The sequence below is a fragment of the Pyxicephalus adspersus genome, chromosome 12, assembly GCF_032062135.1.
Source record: "Pyxicephalus adspersus chromosome 12, UCB_Pads_2.0, whole genome shotgun sequence".
NCBI lineage: Eukaryota > Metazoa > Chordata > Amphibia > Anura > Pyxicephalidae > Pyxicephalus > Pyxicephalus adspersus.
The window spans coordinates 31,649,468-31,666,441 of record NC_092869.1 but is presented as its reverse complement, the minus strand read 5'-3'; the positions used below and the strand labels follow the sequence as shown (position 1 = coordinate 31,666,441).

The window sequence follows — 16,974 nt, the reverse complement described above, 5'->3', positions numbered from 1 at the left end:
GCGGAATGAAAGGCGTGTGATTTTTTTAATTTTCAGTTTAGTTCTAAGGCTGCATACACACGTGCAATAATTGTCGTTGGAAAGGATCTTTCATGATCCATGATACATATACGATATATTGCACGATACATGAAGGAGTGCTGTACATGGAGAGGGGAGAACGACGGCGTGGCACCCCACTGCGCTCTTTCCCTTCACTTCCATTACAATCGTTCATCGTCCATCCTCTGTGGATCCACCAGGACGGGCAGTGTACACACGCCAGATTCTGTACCTAGCCTTAGTGACACCAATAAGGGTGACATTCTTCCCAGTGGCCAGCAATGTAAGGTGATTGCTATACACCAGCTTCTGTGGCTATAGAGACTATAGTAGGGGCTATCTGCAGCCCCCCTTGTTAGGAAGTTGCTGGTCCAGGTGGAGGTGTAATGGAGTGTGTGGGATAGGTGAGGGGAGGAGGCGGAGGAGGGGGCAGTGCAGTTTGAGTGACGGTTGCCTAGACGACGGCCGGTCTTCTCTCCCCATAGCCCCGCCCACCCCAGTCCCCCAATGGTGCTCCCAGCTCCGGGGCCAGGACGTTCCTGCCGGAGTTTTGCAGTTGTGTTGGAGTCACATTGCTCTTCGTTTACACTTGGAAAAAAAAAAAAAAGGAGCTACCTAATGATCGCTGCGTGGCCGATGGAAACCTGATCGGACGGGAGGGGAGGACTTTTTTTTTTTTAAAAAAAAACAGAAGGGGGGTAAAAAAAATGTCTTCCCCTTCCAACGGGATAGAGATCAAGCAGGAGGATGCCTTGGAAGCGGCTCCGTTCTCTATGGAGTCCGGGACGGAGGAAGGAGTGAAGAGTGAAGTTGGCGCCCCGTACACCCTGGCGTTCTCCCCGGAGCACGTCGCCTGTGTGTGCGAGGCTCTGCAGCAAGGCGGGGACCTGGACAGGCTGGCCCGGTTCTTGTGGTCGCTGCCCCAGAGCGAGCTGCTACGTGGCAACGAGAGCATCCTGAAAGCCCGGGCTTTGGTGGCTTTCCACCAGGGCCGGTACCAGGAGCTTTTCTCGGTGCTGGAGAGCCATAACTTCGAGCCGGGGAACCACGCCGCGCTGCAGGACTTGTGGTACAAGGCGCGATATAACGAGGCGGAGAGGGCCCGCGGGAGACCCCTGGGGGCGGTGGATAAGTACCGGCTGAGGAGGAAGTTCCCGTTACCGCGCACTATCTGGGACGGTGAGGAGACCGTGTATTGCTTCAAGGAGAAGTCCCGCAACGCTCTCAAGGAGCTCTACAAACATAACCGGTACCCGTCCCCCGCCGCCAAGAGGAACCTGGCCAAAATCACCGGCCTGTCCCTCACACAGGTCAGCAACTGGTTCAAGAACCGGAGACAACGGGACCGCAACCCGTCCGAGGCTCAGTCCAAGAGGTGAGACCGACCCCCCTCCCCCGCCATTGTTCCGCCGCAATATGGCTGCGGACTAAACTTTCCCTCAACTTGTGACAGAGTCAATCATTCACCGGCAGCATGGCAGAGCTGTGTTGTGAAATCTGATTCCGGTTGCAGGGAGTCTCGGTGTGCCTTCATGGCACTGGTTGTCACGGGCGACCGAAGCCACTGACGCATTGTGCTAAACGATCCATCGCACGATAAAAGACCATGCTTGTGATCGATTATAGCGCCCCAAATTATATTCACAATCGCAAAGATGAAATGATTAGTAATGAGGAATGGCGTGTCAAAAGATGACGATGGTTGTGATTGTTTATAGCGCCCGAACTTATACCACCGCTTGTTGACGATCGCAAAGATTGTCTTTTCACGTGCAATGGTATCAATGTTCTGTTTGTTTTCACACAAGATTTAATAGGAATTGGGTGAATGTTATTATCCCTGCAACCGGATCACATTGTTGGTCTATTGTACAGCGCTACTTAATATGTTAGCGCTATACACAGTTTAAAGCGGACCTATCATCACATGGCTATGGCTTTTATAAGGGGTCTTTTATCAATGTCATATTATTATTATAAATAGTAATAATATAATAATTTATTTCAATTATAAATAAATTATTATAATATAATAAACAGGATTTATATAGCACCAACATATTACGCAGCGCTGTACGTTAAATAGGGGTTGCAAATGGCAGACAAATAATGTTGGAGGAAAACGCTGATAAGCAGAGCTTCATGTATGAATTTGACAAGTATCTCTATTGTACAATGCCACTTTATATGTTGGCACTAAGAAAAGCAGACCTATCTTCTGCTGCATCTCTTTGCAGTTATTAATATTATTAATAAACAGGATTTATATAGCGCCAATATAATACACAGCGCTGTTCTCTTCATTGGCTTCCTTTTCACCTTAGAATGAAATTTAAGCTCCTGTGCTTTGCCTTCAAATCCCTCCACAGTTCTTGTCCCACTTACATTTCTGACCTGATAGAAAAATCCCCCCCTAGCCGCCCTCTTCGCTCCTCCAATGACCTACTAATGACTTCCTCACTCATAACCTCATCACACGCACGGCTCCAAGAGTTCTCTAGAGCTGCTCCAACTCTCTGGAATGGTCTTCCTCGCCCTATTCGGCTTGCTCCTACTTTCTGCTCTTTAGAAGATCACTACAAACCCATTTTTTTCAAACTTACCTACCCGTCTTCTGTCTTTTGAAACCGTCACTACTTATCCCCCTCCTATTGTGTGTCAATTCCCCCACCTCTTAGATTGTAAGCTCTTCAGGGCAGGGTCCTCTCCTCCTCCTGTGTCACTACCTGTGTCTGTCATTTGCTACCCCTATTTAATGTACAGCGCTGCGTAATATGTTGGCGCTATATAAATCCTGTTTATTAATACTATGATGACATTGATAAAAGGCCCCCTTATAAAAGCGATAGCCACCTATGTTAAAAAAGTGATGATAGGTCCGCTTTAAACTGTATATAGCGCCAACATATTAGGTAGCGTTGTACATAAGAGATACGCTTCAAACTCCAAATAATAATGTGTAATAATAACTCATTACCTGGAGGTTCACTTAGCAACGTTTTTCTATAACATTCACCCATTTCCTAATAAATCTTACATTAAAGTTGTGTGAAAATATAAATGGAACCTTTGTGTGTAGACACACCGGATAACATCGCTGTCAAAAGATGATGATATGCGATGGTTGCGATTATGAACAATCACCCGGCAATCAGCAGTCCATGTAGGGAGTTACAGACGATCACATTGCTGGTCTGTGTGCTGTAAGGACCCCAAAAACAGCACTTTGTACTCTGCCACAATATCGAGTCCGATAGGTCCAGCACCATCCTGGGTTCTTTCTTTTTTCTAGCACGAACAACGGGCACCACCATCTCCCGGCGTATGCTCATGTCACCTGCTCTCGCACTGCGCAGGCGTGAGTTCCAGGGATGTATCTTCCTGATAATAACATCTCTGTTCAAAAGGAACGATCATCGATGAACAATCACTTGCAATGGCGAGTGATCCTTTATCAACCATCATTCTCTATGAACAGCGATTATCTTGTACATAGCTTGAAGGTTCTGTTTTTGTTTTCACACAACTTACGTGACTTACGTGATTTATTAGGAAATGGGTCAATGTTAGTGATAAATGTTATGTAGATCTTAAGGTATTTTTATTGAATTTAAAGATCTATAACCATTTTTATTTTTTTTTTCATTATGGGAGGGTTTCAACTTTTTGGATTGGAAAGATTTCCTTTTACTTCCTGTTCTTACAGGAAGTGAGAAAAACTTTCTAGTGTGAGGAATTCACCCCCATCCCCAGAAGAATGCAACTGTAGTAAATTATTCCAGACCTGTGTTCCTTCCAGAGACGGGCTGAGTATTGGGTGCCTTGAGTGATCCAACCTGGCTGATTTGTGTTTGGACATAACGCATGTGTACAGTGAACGAGTGTGCATGCGCGGCCAGTAGTCAGGTGACATATCCACAGTCTACCAGGCGTATTGTTGGCATCTGTATGGTGATCTTACCTTGAGAGAACTGATCATTCATGACTTGCTGTATGGAGCGTTAGGCAGCTGTCACAGCAATGCCCCATAGGAAGATTTCCCCTCTGTTCCTGTTCCAGTGCCCTCACCGGTATTCCTGTTGAGATTGGTGATCAGGACAAGCATAGAGAGCGAACGCCTGGCAGGGGCACCAAGTCCCCACCCCCCTATACCAATCTAAAAACAAAGCTTTGCATTTATTCATATTCTGATAATTAGTTTCTATTTAGAATTTTGATCCCTTTTTGCACATGCATTGGACTGATGTCTTTGGGTGGCAGATTAGGTGAATCCAGTCTTCATCTTCCCCCTCCAGCTGTTAGGTTGGGTGGGGGAGTTATTTGCAGGAAAGTGTTGGAACAGATGTGGGTTTGTTCCCTGTAGGAATGGTGGGTGATGGACAGGCCAGGAATCCCAAGAGGTATCAAGACTTTATGGCCATTTTACAGGTCACCATTTGTGTGTTAAATTCAAACAGGCTGCTGACACACCAAAATAAGAAAGGGGGGGGTGCAATATTTTTATGATGCTGCACACAATAATGTATTACAATGCATTAAGCTAGGGGCAAACAGCAGCGGTCATCGGGTGATCCAGCGGGACACGAGGACACTAGTACAGGCATTGGATTTCACACAAGACAGTAATTTAGCATCTGTACATAGCTGGAGTGTATTGGGTTCCTTGGGAATGAATTGCACCACATTGCAAAGGAATGGCTTATCCCTTAAAGCAGTGGTTGCCAACCTTTTGGACCTCACGAGCTACTAAATTTACGGACTCTGAACCGCGCATGTGAGGGGAGCCTGCCATGGGAGAGTGGGCAGGTTGTGTCCAAAGACATAACCCGCCACCGCCCCGAGCCTGTGATCTGTATGGTGGACATGGTCTGGCCGGTGCCCCCCCCCCCCACTGGCCAGAGCTTTGGACTACCGGTTGGCAACCGCTGCCTTAAAGTATATCACAAACTCAAAGATTTTTATATAGGATAGGAAAAGAGTAAAAATGGCAGGTTTTGAGCTTCTTCAGGAAAAAGTGGCCACTGATAACCCAGCTCTGATTCCTAAAGAACCAACGTGTGCAAGTTTAACTGCTGGTGGCAGTGAGAGGTATTATAGAAATACACAGATTAGCCAGGACGTTAACCACTGCCAGGTGACGTGCATACCACTGATCTGGTTACAATGATACCCGACAAGGGTAGGCTATACTAGGCAGCAAGTAAACAGTCAGTTTCTAAGGTTGATGTATTGGAAGCTGGCAGAATAGTCAGGTGTAAGGATCTGAGGGACTGTGCACAGGGGCCCTCTATAATGTTACATTTCAATTTCTGTGCCTGTAAGTGATGGGCATCCAAAACTCATTGATGGACTAGGTGGAAGCTCAGTTCTTCTGGTCCGATCCTGTACAATAGGTGTTGTATCATTAGATACTAAAAAAAAACTTCATGCTGGCCTTTAAAAAGAAGTCAGAACTCACAGTGCATTGCAGTTTTCTGCTTATGTGGCTGCTCTTCCTCAGAGCCTGCTCTACCCTGTCCACCACCGAAAGTGCCCACATGTGAGCATTCAATTTAGACTATATGAAGCAGTGGAAGATTGTAGCCTGGTCTGATCTAATGAATCCCTTTTTGTGAGATCTTGTGAAAGGTTGGGTGCCTGTGTGTCATTTACCTGAAGAAAACACGGCAGCACGATGCCCTGTAGGAAGAAGTCAGGTTGGCAGAGGCAGTGTGACTTAAAAGGATCTGCTGTCAAATCTTGATCCCATTTACCATAAGACATTCTCCAAGGTCTTTTGGAGTTCATGTCTTGATGGGTGACTTTGCTTCAATAGGTGTACTTTATTTTTTTCCATTCATGGGTATTGCATTTCACGTTTGATGAATAAGGCTCTTCATCTGGAGATTGTGTCAGATTTGCTGCTTAGGTGAATCAAGCCTTCATCTTCCCCTCCAGCTGCTGATGGGGGGATGAGATTTGCTGGAGCCCCTGTGATTGTAGGAGAGTGTTAGAACAGATGTGAGTTTGTTCCCTCAGCTGCCAGCCCTGCAGGAATGTTGGTGATGTACAGACCAGGATTCCACAACATTTAAAAACCTTCTTTTGTGTTTTTCTGGTGACACACATTAAAAATTGTGTTTCCTCCCTTAGGCTGAAACTATGCAGGGGATTTTTTTATCAGCTAAAATCACCAGAAATTAATCATTAAATGTAACAATTGATTGCTAAACAGAACGGCTCCTTGTGGCGGAAGCTACATAAATTCTGATCGGAGCATTGTACCACCTTGGAAGACTGAATGCTACTTTATGCTACTTGTATAGTGCATTCCAGAGGGTTCCATCTTTTTCTTTTTTGAGAATTGCTACTTTTGGAAATTGTAGCAAGATTGAAGCTGCTGAACTCTCTGTTAGCTGTAGCATGAAGAGATGACTGCTAGCAAGCAGGAAGTTAATTCTATCATTGACATGTGGTCTGATCATTCATCAGCCTAATAAGCAATCTGGTGTTCTCCCCAGGCCCATTTAGCTGGGCGCACCACCCAGCACTTTTCAGTAAACACCTGGCTGTTTTTGGCTGGTTACTGAAGATTTGGGTCCTAATAAAGGGGCTGGCACCCATCTACAATTTCTTCCCACCCAGCTTGAAAATCTTTCTGGGTTGAACACTGCAATCCATCATGTACACCTGATACAGCTGACTGAATTCTGGTGAGCGGTTGTTTAGTTTAACTTTCTTTTACTTTACTTTCAATTGTATCAACATTGGCATACAGATGGTCAGGTTTTACCTGTATGTGTGTGTCAGCTTTAAATCTTTAGTCATGGCACCCACAATATGAGTAAAATGTCTGAAGTAAACTTTATGGGACTAATTATAATCTTCTGCTTTTTGTTAAGGTGACCAATACACATTTTTATTGTAGCATTGATCTAATATAATAATATAGACTGCTGGCATCACAATGGTTTCCACATGAGTTCTGCTTGATCAGCAAAGAAACCTCAGTTCTCCCTTTTAATTCTTCATATGGAATGGGGACATCACTTGTGTCATCCCAATCATCTCCAGGTCTGATTTATCACTTCTGAATAATCTGATTCCTATATGAATGGACAGGAACTAAAATGAGCAGCACCAATTATACAAATCAGCTCTGACTTTCAAGGGCCATTGATTGCATTCATTGTCTGACCTTTACAGAATATCAAGCAGCACTCGTATATCATCTTCCCCTCTGAACTGTAATACACCTGTGTGAATAAGCTCCAGTGGAAGTAGCTATTCCATAACACAAACTGCATGGTAAATTTATGAGATTTAGGTTCAGCTCCAGAGGTAGCATGGGGCTCAAGAATCAGGCAATGGCTGCTTTCATCACTCTGTGTATGTAGCAGATACATTGTTAAGTGACTCTGCTTGTCTTGTTTCACTTGTAGATTACATGTTGTTTCTTTGTGTCTGGGTGCAAGGTCCAGGGCTGCATTGCTGTGGATTTAAGGCTGTGCAGGGGGTTGGTAGTTGTCTTCAGGCAGGCTGAAAATCACTTATCTCTGCAAGTTTCTGACTGGTTTGTCCTGCCAGGTGGAGGTGACCGGTTCCTCCAACAGAAGGCTAGCCCTTCCCTGCGCCTTTTTTTATCACCACCCATTTACTGAGCTACATAAAGAGAACTTTCCCTAAAGGCATTTTTTCTCGAAAGGCGGAGAACGTAAATTGTTTTCTGTGAAACACTGCTGGCGTTTGCAGAAAGGGCCAGTGGAAGCTTGTGGCGTAGAAGTAATTATATTTCTATCTTTAAGATTGTGCAGGCAAAATTAACTTATTTTCAGATACATGTGTTTATAAAAATGCAAATTGCTGTGATAAGCAACCATCAGTAGCCATCAAGCTGTTATTGCAAAGAAACCGTTCAGTAAAATAGATCTTTTAGGTTTGATATGGTTTTACTAAGAGATTCAGGCAGCAAATTAAAAAAAGACAGGGGTCCATCTAAGGGCTTAAACACATAGGGTCTGATTTAATAAAGCTCTCCAAGGCTAAGGGTGGAAGTAGCTATTCCATAACACAAACTGCATGGTAAATTTATGAGATTTAGGTTCAGCTCCAGAGGTAGCATGGGGCTCAAGAATCAGGCAATGGCTGCTTTCATCACTCTGTGTATGTAGCAGATACATTGTTAAGTGACTCTGCTTGTCTTGTTTCACTTGTAGATTACATGTTGTTTCTTTGTGTCTGGGTGCAAGGTCCAGGGCTGCATTGCTGTGGATTTAAGGCTGTGCAGGGGGTTGGTAGTTGTCTTCAGGCAGGCTGAAAATCACTTATCTCTGCAAGTTTCTGACTGGTTTGTCCTGCCAGGTGGAGGTGACCGGTTCCTCCAACAGAAGGCTAGCCCTTCCCTGCGCCTTTTTTTTATCACCACCCATTTACTGAGCTACATAAAGAGAACTTTCCCTAAAGGCATTTTTTCTCGAAAGGCGGAGAACGTAAATTGTTTTCTGTGAAACACTGCTGGCGTTTGCAGAAAGGGCCAGTGGAAGCTTGTGGCGTAGAAGTAATTATATTTCTATCTTTAAGATTGTGCAGGCAAAATTAACTTATTTTCAGATACATGTGTTTATAAAAATGCAAATTGCTGTGATAAGCAACCATCAGTAGCCATCAAGCTGTTATTGCAAAGAAACCGTTCAGTAAAATAGATCTTTTAGGTTTGATATGGTTTTACTAAGAGATTCAGGCAGCAAATTAAAAAAAGACAGGGGTCCATCTAAGGGCTTAAACACATAGGGTCTGATTTAATAAAGCTCTCCAAGGCTAAGGAGCATACACTTTGATCAGTGAAGCTGGGTGATCCAGCAAAACTGTAATGGATCTGGTCCAGGATTCAAAACATTCCTATATCACCAAGCTTTGCTGATGAAGGCGTCTCCTCTCCAGCTTAAAGAGCTTTAAGAAATCGGGGCCATATTTGTGATTTGGTGCTTTGCAGTAGAATATTGGCTTGTTTTAACACATTTTTAATGTTACCCGACAACACGCATATTCTTTGCAACGCACTAAAACCAATAGTAAAGCTGCAAAGCATTATGGTGCTGTAATGGGGGAAGAAATGCCTCATGTCCATTCCTATGTCCCCCTGTGGAAGGCTTTTTTCATACGAGGATCTTCAATATTACTGTTCTTTTCAAATTTTCTTGCACTTAGATAAGAATACCTTGACACATTTATAAAATGACGGATCCCGATCTTTATGCGTTGGCTATGTTAATGGAGCTTCTTGTTAATAAGACCCAGGAGGGGTGTTCTCAAAATTCTAATTAAAGAGATTTCCACTTTCAGGAAGAAGGTGGCATGACCTCAATTTGTGGGCCAGCACGTGTGGGCACAACATAGCTCTGTTCTATAAAGATGCCCCATTGTACTTCAGTGGTCTACAATGCTTTTATCAGCCCTAGGGCTACTCATTGCAGAGCTAAAACAGCGGGGGTCCAAGCAAAGAGCACCCACCCTTCAGCTTTGAAGAGACTTCACACTTTGTTAGTGAAAATAACATTTAAAAACATTAATTTTTGAGCCTCAGTAGATAGCACTCTGGCCTTTGCAGCGCTAGATCCCAGGTTCAAACCTCGTCCAGGAAAAATCTCCATGAAGTTTGCAGGTTCTCCTTGTGTTTGTGAGGGTTTCTTCCAGGTACTCCGGTTTCTGCCCACATTCCAAAAACATGCAGTTAGGTTACTTGGCTTCCCCAAAATTGTCCTTAGACTACATTAAAGACATATGGCTATGGTAGATACATTAGATTGTGAGATCCTTTGAGGGACAGCTAGTGATATGACTATGGACTTATGTCGGCGCTATGAAAATACTGTGTAATAATAATTAATATATATATATATATATATATATATATATATATATATTAGAATATGAGTGGGGTTGTAGCAGTATTGATCCATTTACTTCTCATTTGAGTCCTTGCATGCCCACACATGTATACACCAATGCAGACCTTTTTGTTATAGATGAAACTTTTAAAGCTTTTAAAATATTCATAAGCTTTTAAACGTGCTTTTATGCGGCTCTCTGCGTTATGACAAGTCCACATATCGGAAACGGCACCATTCAATAGAATCTGCAAAATAAAAGAAAGAATGTTGGATTTTTTTGCAAAGGGCGCTGAGTCTACTGTCAGATGGGAGCTTTCAGATGTGGGGGGAGGGCAGCTTGATGGATGGGCGAACGCAGACAGGTAACATTCTTGGGCTGTCTAAACTAAACTGCTTCCTGGTTCATGTCTATCCTCCCCCCACTACACTGAAGCTCCGCTCTCCCCCACACACATTCACACCTTGGGGACATTCCAGCCCTCTGTGCTCCAGGCCCTTAGTAAATTGTAGGCCTGTCAGGTCAGGAAGTGTCCAGTTAAGACAGAATCTGCTGGCTTTTTACTTCAGCCGTCTTCTGATAATTAAAGAAAGTTGTTTTCTGAGAATCTGAGATCAGCTTATTGATAACCAGAGAAAAATCCATTCAGTGAACCCATAAATTGTTATGGTTTGAGTTTGGTTAATATTTGTTTAAAGGTCTTTTAAACGTAAATTACATTTTTGTCTTTCATGTAAGAAGTTCTAACAATGAGGAAGCATGAAATAAAGATTTTTGTTTTCGATTATATTTAACGCTGAAACTGATTTATTAAGCTCTCCAAGGTTGGAGAGGATACACTTTCATAAGTGAAGCTGGGTGATCCAGCAAACCTGGAATTAATTTCGTAAGTCATTTGTTACTTGTTAACAAAAGTTTTGAACCCTGGACAAGATTCATTCCAGGTTTGCTGGATCACTTGGCTTCGCTGAAGAAAGTGTATCCTCTCCATCCTTGGAGAGCTTTAATAGATCAGTCCCATTGATGCAGCTCCATATTCATGGATGTTTAAATGAAAGTTGTGCAGCATTCTCTGGGGGTCCCTTTTCAGCAAAGCGTAGACTGGAGGAGGGAGAAGCAGCACACAGAGCCAGTGTTATGTGCTTTACACTGGTCAACAAACATTTTCTTGCCAAATGGATTTGTCATTTTAGGTTATGTTTGATGCACAGATTCCAAATATTGTATTGGTTATGCTAGGTTGTCTCTAGTTTTTGAAATACTGACCTCAATAATAACCTCATAGAAATCTAATGAAACATGAAAATTAAGCAAAATTAAACTAGATATGTTTACAAATACAAAATTACATTTTTGAATTACTTAATGTCAATATATTCAGTATATTTACAGAACTTATCACAAAGAAGTCATTGAAAACCTCAGTTTGTATGAATTCCTTTTATGCTGATGATCAGGACAATCACGTTGAAGGCTCCAGCAGTAGTCTGCCATCATGTGTCTATCCCATCGGCCCTGATACCTTTCCTCCATCACCTTTATATCTTGATGGAACCTCTCTCCTTGTTCCTCACTGAAATTGCCAAGGGTTTCTAGAAATTTTTGAGAATGGCTATGGAGATAGTGTACCTTTATGCTCATAGTAGCACCCAAACTTTTAAAGTTTTGTACGAGTCCTTCACAATTTTGTGCTTTATGGTTTCCCAAGAAGTTCTTGACAACCATGACATAGCTGTGCCAGGCAGAAGCTTCAGTATCAGTCATGTAACTTGTGAAACTTGAATCATTTATCAGTTTCCGAATCTGGGGTCCATCTAAGATTCCTGCTTTTAATTTTTCGTCCTTGTTCGAAGCTCTAACAAATTGCTTCATTAATTCCAACTTTATGTGAGTGGAGGGAGAATTTATTTTTTTTTCTTGTCAACAGTTGGCTCGTTAATGATGTTCGCTGCACCTTTTTCCATGTTTTCCCATGGAGGCCATGTCACTTTTTTCCAGTGATCCTGCTTTGCTCTACTATCCCACAAGCAGATGAACCATGGGTACTTTGTGTATTTACTTAGAAGTCCAGGGATGTTACAACAGTACACAAAGTCTCCATCCTCACTGAAATATGGTCAGAGCGTCGCCTCTCCTCCTATAAACCGTTATTTTACTTCCCGTCTCAGTCAGTTCTTTTCTTTTAGCCTGGATGCTAGACGCTTCTTCAACTGGTTGTGACGAACTTCGGAGATGACTATAATAATCGATCAGCGAAAACTACTGGTTTAATGAAACACTTCCTTCATATTCACTTCCACTACTAACTCATGGATGACACTCCAAACCCATTATATCCTCCATATATATCCTGTATATCCTCGCCTTACCATAGGTACACCAAATTTCAGACTTTTCTGTTTTCCATTTTTCCGCTGATGTAGACACTCTACACAAGATTTGCATTCCATATCGGGAGCCCAGTACTTATCTTGGTCCCCCAGTTTATTACCAAAATATGCAAGATATGCTTGTTTCACAAATTCTGTAATGTTTTTGCTGAGAATATTCACCACAAATGTAGCAAAATACATTAAGGTCATTTAAACAATTTCTCCTTAAGAACTCTCTTCACTTTCTGTGAATAAAAAGAAGGCAAATGAAAGTTTCATGAAAATAATGCTACATTTAATATTTAACATGCAAAACATCGGTGAAATAAAGATTGATATTAGGTTGTGTTATCATTTGATGTTGGTAAAATCGTCTATTCAGATTCCTGTATCACAAGAACTAGAGCCAATTCAATGAAACTGATGTAATTTCTGGATTCAGCAGACCTGAAATACACTAAATATATTGAAAAATCCTTGGCAAGTGAAAAAAATCATTTTTGAGCTGTGTAGTATGAGATAAATTTAATTGGAGATAAAAGCAAAGGAGGTCAATCAAGCTTTTTACTCCAAGCCCTAAAAATAATATTCAAGTCTCTGGCAACCCCTGCTAAAAGATGTTCATTGGAAAAATGTCCTTTACAATAATGGTCAGTGTGAATAACGTCCCTCTTGCCATGGTGGTCTGAATTTGCACCTTATAAACAGGTAAAGGCTATTGGGGTCATGCTTGAGGCCCTGCAAAGTGGGGTTAGACATCAAACCATACAGATGCAATCAGATGAGGACAGTCGGCCACAGCTCCAGGAACCCTGGTTGAGAATAGTTAGGTTAAGTAATCAGTATGCTGCTTCTCCTTTCACTTTCCAGTCACAGGATGTGGGTCGGGTGCATAGTAAAGCAATACTGTATGTGAGAATGCAACAGAGAAGGATCAAGGTAGACTGTGTGAAAGAACTGTGTTAATCTCAGGGCTGGTTGGACTAAAGTGCAGATTATTTGTAATTGTTAAACATTTGTTGTTTTTTTCTATACAATTCATTTAGGTGCATAGAGTGCCATTCAAACTGAATCGCACAGCAGTACAATGTCTTGTGATCTTGTTATCACGATGCATCAGGTTTAAAATGGAGCACATAGATACCTAAACGTCACAAACCATCATTTCTCTACAGTTGTGGTTGACTTTACACAGAGAAATTTTCTTTTATATTTACACTAGAATCAGTCAGATATTTTGCTATAATTACTAAATTGCATTATCATTTTGGAACAAAAATAAAAAAACTACCCCAAGCACACTGGTCTGACCTTAAGCTTAGGCAGAAGTCCCATTTTCTGTGACTACCAGGATCATTGGGGGAGTTCAATTAGAGACTACAAAGACTTTATTGTTTTCAAACAAATCCCATCAAAGAATCAGCAAGTGGCTGGAGAGTTTGCATGTGTAATGAACAAATGTGGCCACCCCCATGTGTACATATAAATACAGGGCTATATAGGTCAGGGCTTCTAAAATATATATTCCTAAAAGTTTGTTAAAACAAAGAAAAAATGTATGTCTAAATTAAAAAAAAAAAAATTATTATACATTTAGACCTCTAAAGGGGGTAATTAACTGGGGTTGCTCATTTTGACGGCTTGGACGATGATCAGACAGGTAAGACTACCTGCCCCTTTCTTGGGTAAAGCTCTGCCTGGTGCCAACTTTTTAAAGTAGGACCTAAGTTCCACTTAAAGGTTGTAAATAGTATTTATAATCCTATTTATTTCTCTAGAGCTATCAGTTCTGATAGTATTGCAGTCAGAACTGTGTATGGGGAAAGAGCTGTTTCTCATCCAACCAGAGTGGTCACTGTAACGGTGAACCCTGATTGGTTGTTACAGCACATATGTTAGAACCGAAGGATTACTAAAGCTCAGATTCTTCAATAAAGTTCAAACTAAATATCAGATGCCAACCCCAGAATTACGTTACAACATTTAGGGGATAAAAGCAAAAGAAGGGGCAAATGGCAATTTATGAATATGCAGTATCTTGATGTGTATTCTCATTCTCTTTATTTTGTATTATTTTGTCTCTAAAATACCCCTGAAAAAGCCACAAGGTAAAAGGTGTCGGGTAAAAGATCCAACCATCCTAAATTATACACAATTTACGGTATTTGAGCTGTGTTTTGTCTAACAATAGTATAAATGTTTCTTGCTGTGTATTTGGTCACTTTCAGAAGTAAAAACCTAATATTACAGCACATAGTTCCCCATTTGCTACAGTTTTTATATATCTGCACTCTTTTTTTATTATATGTCTATTTATAACAGCAAATGGAATAATAATATTTAGTTTTATAATCCTAAACCACTCTCAGGAACTTACAAAGTGGGCATTTTTTCCCTCTTGTATGCTATCACATTTGCAGGAAAGGCACATCTTGTTTGTTTAGGTGTTGCAAGGTACATAAGTTTTATTTTATTTTTTCTTCTTGGTATGTGTTGGGCCTCTTGACAAATGGTATCCATTTGCAAATACTGCCACTTGATTACCAGAAACTTGCCAAATGGCCCTTGTTGTCCTTGTAATGTTTGCTCCTTGCCAGTTCACACAGGCTGAAGAGTCCATTAGCCTCAGCACAAAAGGTTATACTGAGCCATTTGTTTGTTTTTACATAACAGAAGCCTGGGAGCATAGTCTTGCATGGGCAGGTTGTTACATTTCCGTTTGGATCAGTTTAATGATGTCTGTGTTGTTTCTCTGTTGTATTTTCAGTGAGTCAGATGGAAACCACAGCACTGAAGATGAATCTAGCAAAGGTCACGACGATCTGTCCCCAAATCCACTCTCCAACAGTTCAGACGGAATTCCCAACCTAAACCTTCCTACTCAAGCCGATGCCGTGTACATGCAACAAATCGGTAATAAAATCTCACTGAGTTCACCCGGAGTATTGCTGAATGGAAGCTTGGTGTCCTCCAATCCTTCATCTCTCTTCCTAAATGGTGGCTCGTTTATCCAAGGACCCAACGGAGTTCTTTTAAACGGTATCAATGTGGGAAACTCACAAACTGTAACTCTGAACTCACCAAAACTGGCCCCCACCATTGTGAGCAACGGTGCCCCAAATTCTGACCTTTTGGTGTCTTCCTCTGAGGATGTCAAAGTTCTACAGACTGGCTTGTCAGATTCTTCTAACACGTACACTACAAACCTCCAGTCCTCGTTCCCGGGCTTAATACCTCCCTCTGAAATTAAGACTGAGGCCATCCAGCCCATCGTCTCCCAAGATGGTGGGACAGTTGTTACATTTACCACTCCAATACAGATAAACCCCTATGGCATCGTGCAAATACCCAATTCAGGAACAAACGCTCAGTTAATTAATGGAGGTATCGGATTCTCCACACTCCAGCTTCCCCCTGTCGCTGTTTCACAAGGTAAATATGATATGTCTTACCACAATGTTCTTAATGAAATGCACAATTATGCAACAAAAAATTGGTGCGTTCCTTTTATTACACATCGGGAACTCCATGTCAGTGGAAGGTAAAGCATATGTACATTTATAAATAGGGGCAACAATGCTTTTTTTTCTTGTTGTATTTGGTAAATAAGCATCAGCAAACATTGTTCTACAATGATAAAATACAGCAATTTATATATTTTTTTCCTATATTCAGTTTGGTAAATGGGCATCAGTAAACATGTTTCTCTTCCTCTAGGATGGGAAATAAGTATGGCTTTGAGTTATTTCCATAAATTAAATCTTTTATTCTATCGCAGTGGATTCTCAAAACACTAGGGGGTTAGTTAATGAGTACAGAAGAGCAGATTGCTGTGCAGCTTTGTTTGTCTGTAAATTTGCTTCTTTTAGCAACGCTGAAACGCCATTGGTCAAATAATGTGAAATGGAAACTAGAGGGTCACCTTCTGGCTTGAAGGTAGAAGACTATATTCCAGGGGTGTGCAAACTTTTTGCAAAGAGGGCCAGATTTGGTAAGGTGAAATTGTGTGGGGGCAGACCGTTCAGCACGTGTTCAGGGTTAGTGTAGGCGTGGTTTGTGGGGGCCTGGTGCCGCCATCTTCTTCACCCTTCGGGGTTCTTCTTCGTACGTTACCCAATTGTGCACTGCACAGGCGCAAGATCAGGTGATGAAGATGGGGGGAAAAGATTCACAATTTTGCTGCACATGTGTGAGATTGGCAATTTTTTTTCTGGCGCAGAAGGAACAGCCAAGAGCCTCCTGGGATGCATGACAAGATCAGGACACGCTCCAGTCTGAGTTACCCATTTGTCAGCAGTCATTTAACGCTTTAGGGTTCTCATTATGCACATTTTTGTGCTGATGCCTAAGCACATGCATTATGTGATTTGTAGTCTTACCACTTTGGCGGATGTTTTTACAGTGTATTTAGCTAGTTCCGATAGATCGCTTTGAAGTAGTGCATTATTCACCTAACTGCATGTCGCTTACAACCATGTATGTATTTCACTTGACAGACTCTTAATAGCAGTGAGCGTTTGTTCACCTATGTCCAAATAGACAATTGACAGGCAGACATTGCAAGCAGAAGCATCTGAGAATGCAACCTCTACCACAGCAGTTGACAAATGCCTGACAACAGCTTAAAAACTGACGTATTCATTTTATTGATAGAGCAAGGATACAGCAGTCTATATGCAGTTGGTTGGCAATT

At 41.9% G+C, this 16,974-nt stretch overlaps 1 protein-coding gene across 2 annotated transcripts in view; it reads left to right on the top strand.

Annotated features, from left to right (window-relative positions):
* The first annotated feature begins 647 nt into the window (after window positions 1-647).
* The window catches only part of LOC140342162 (homeobox protein SIX4-like), a 29,531-nt gene continuing 13,204 nt past the window's right edge, over window positions 648-16,974 (top strand). For both annotated transcript variants that reach the window (XM_072428248.1, XM_072428249.1), the window contains exons 1-2: window positions 648-1,417; window positions 15,049-15,713. In XM_072428248.1, the coding sequence (XP_072284349.1) occupies window positions 750-1,417; window positions 15,049-15,713 (1,333 nt within the window). In that variant the 5' untranslated portion in view covers window positions 648-749. The remainder of the gene's footprint in view (window positions 1,418-15,048; window positions 15,714-16,974) is intronic.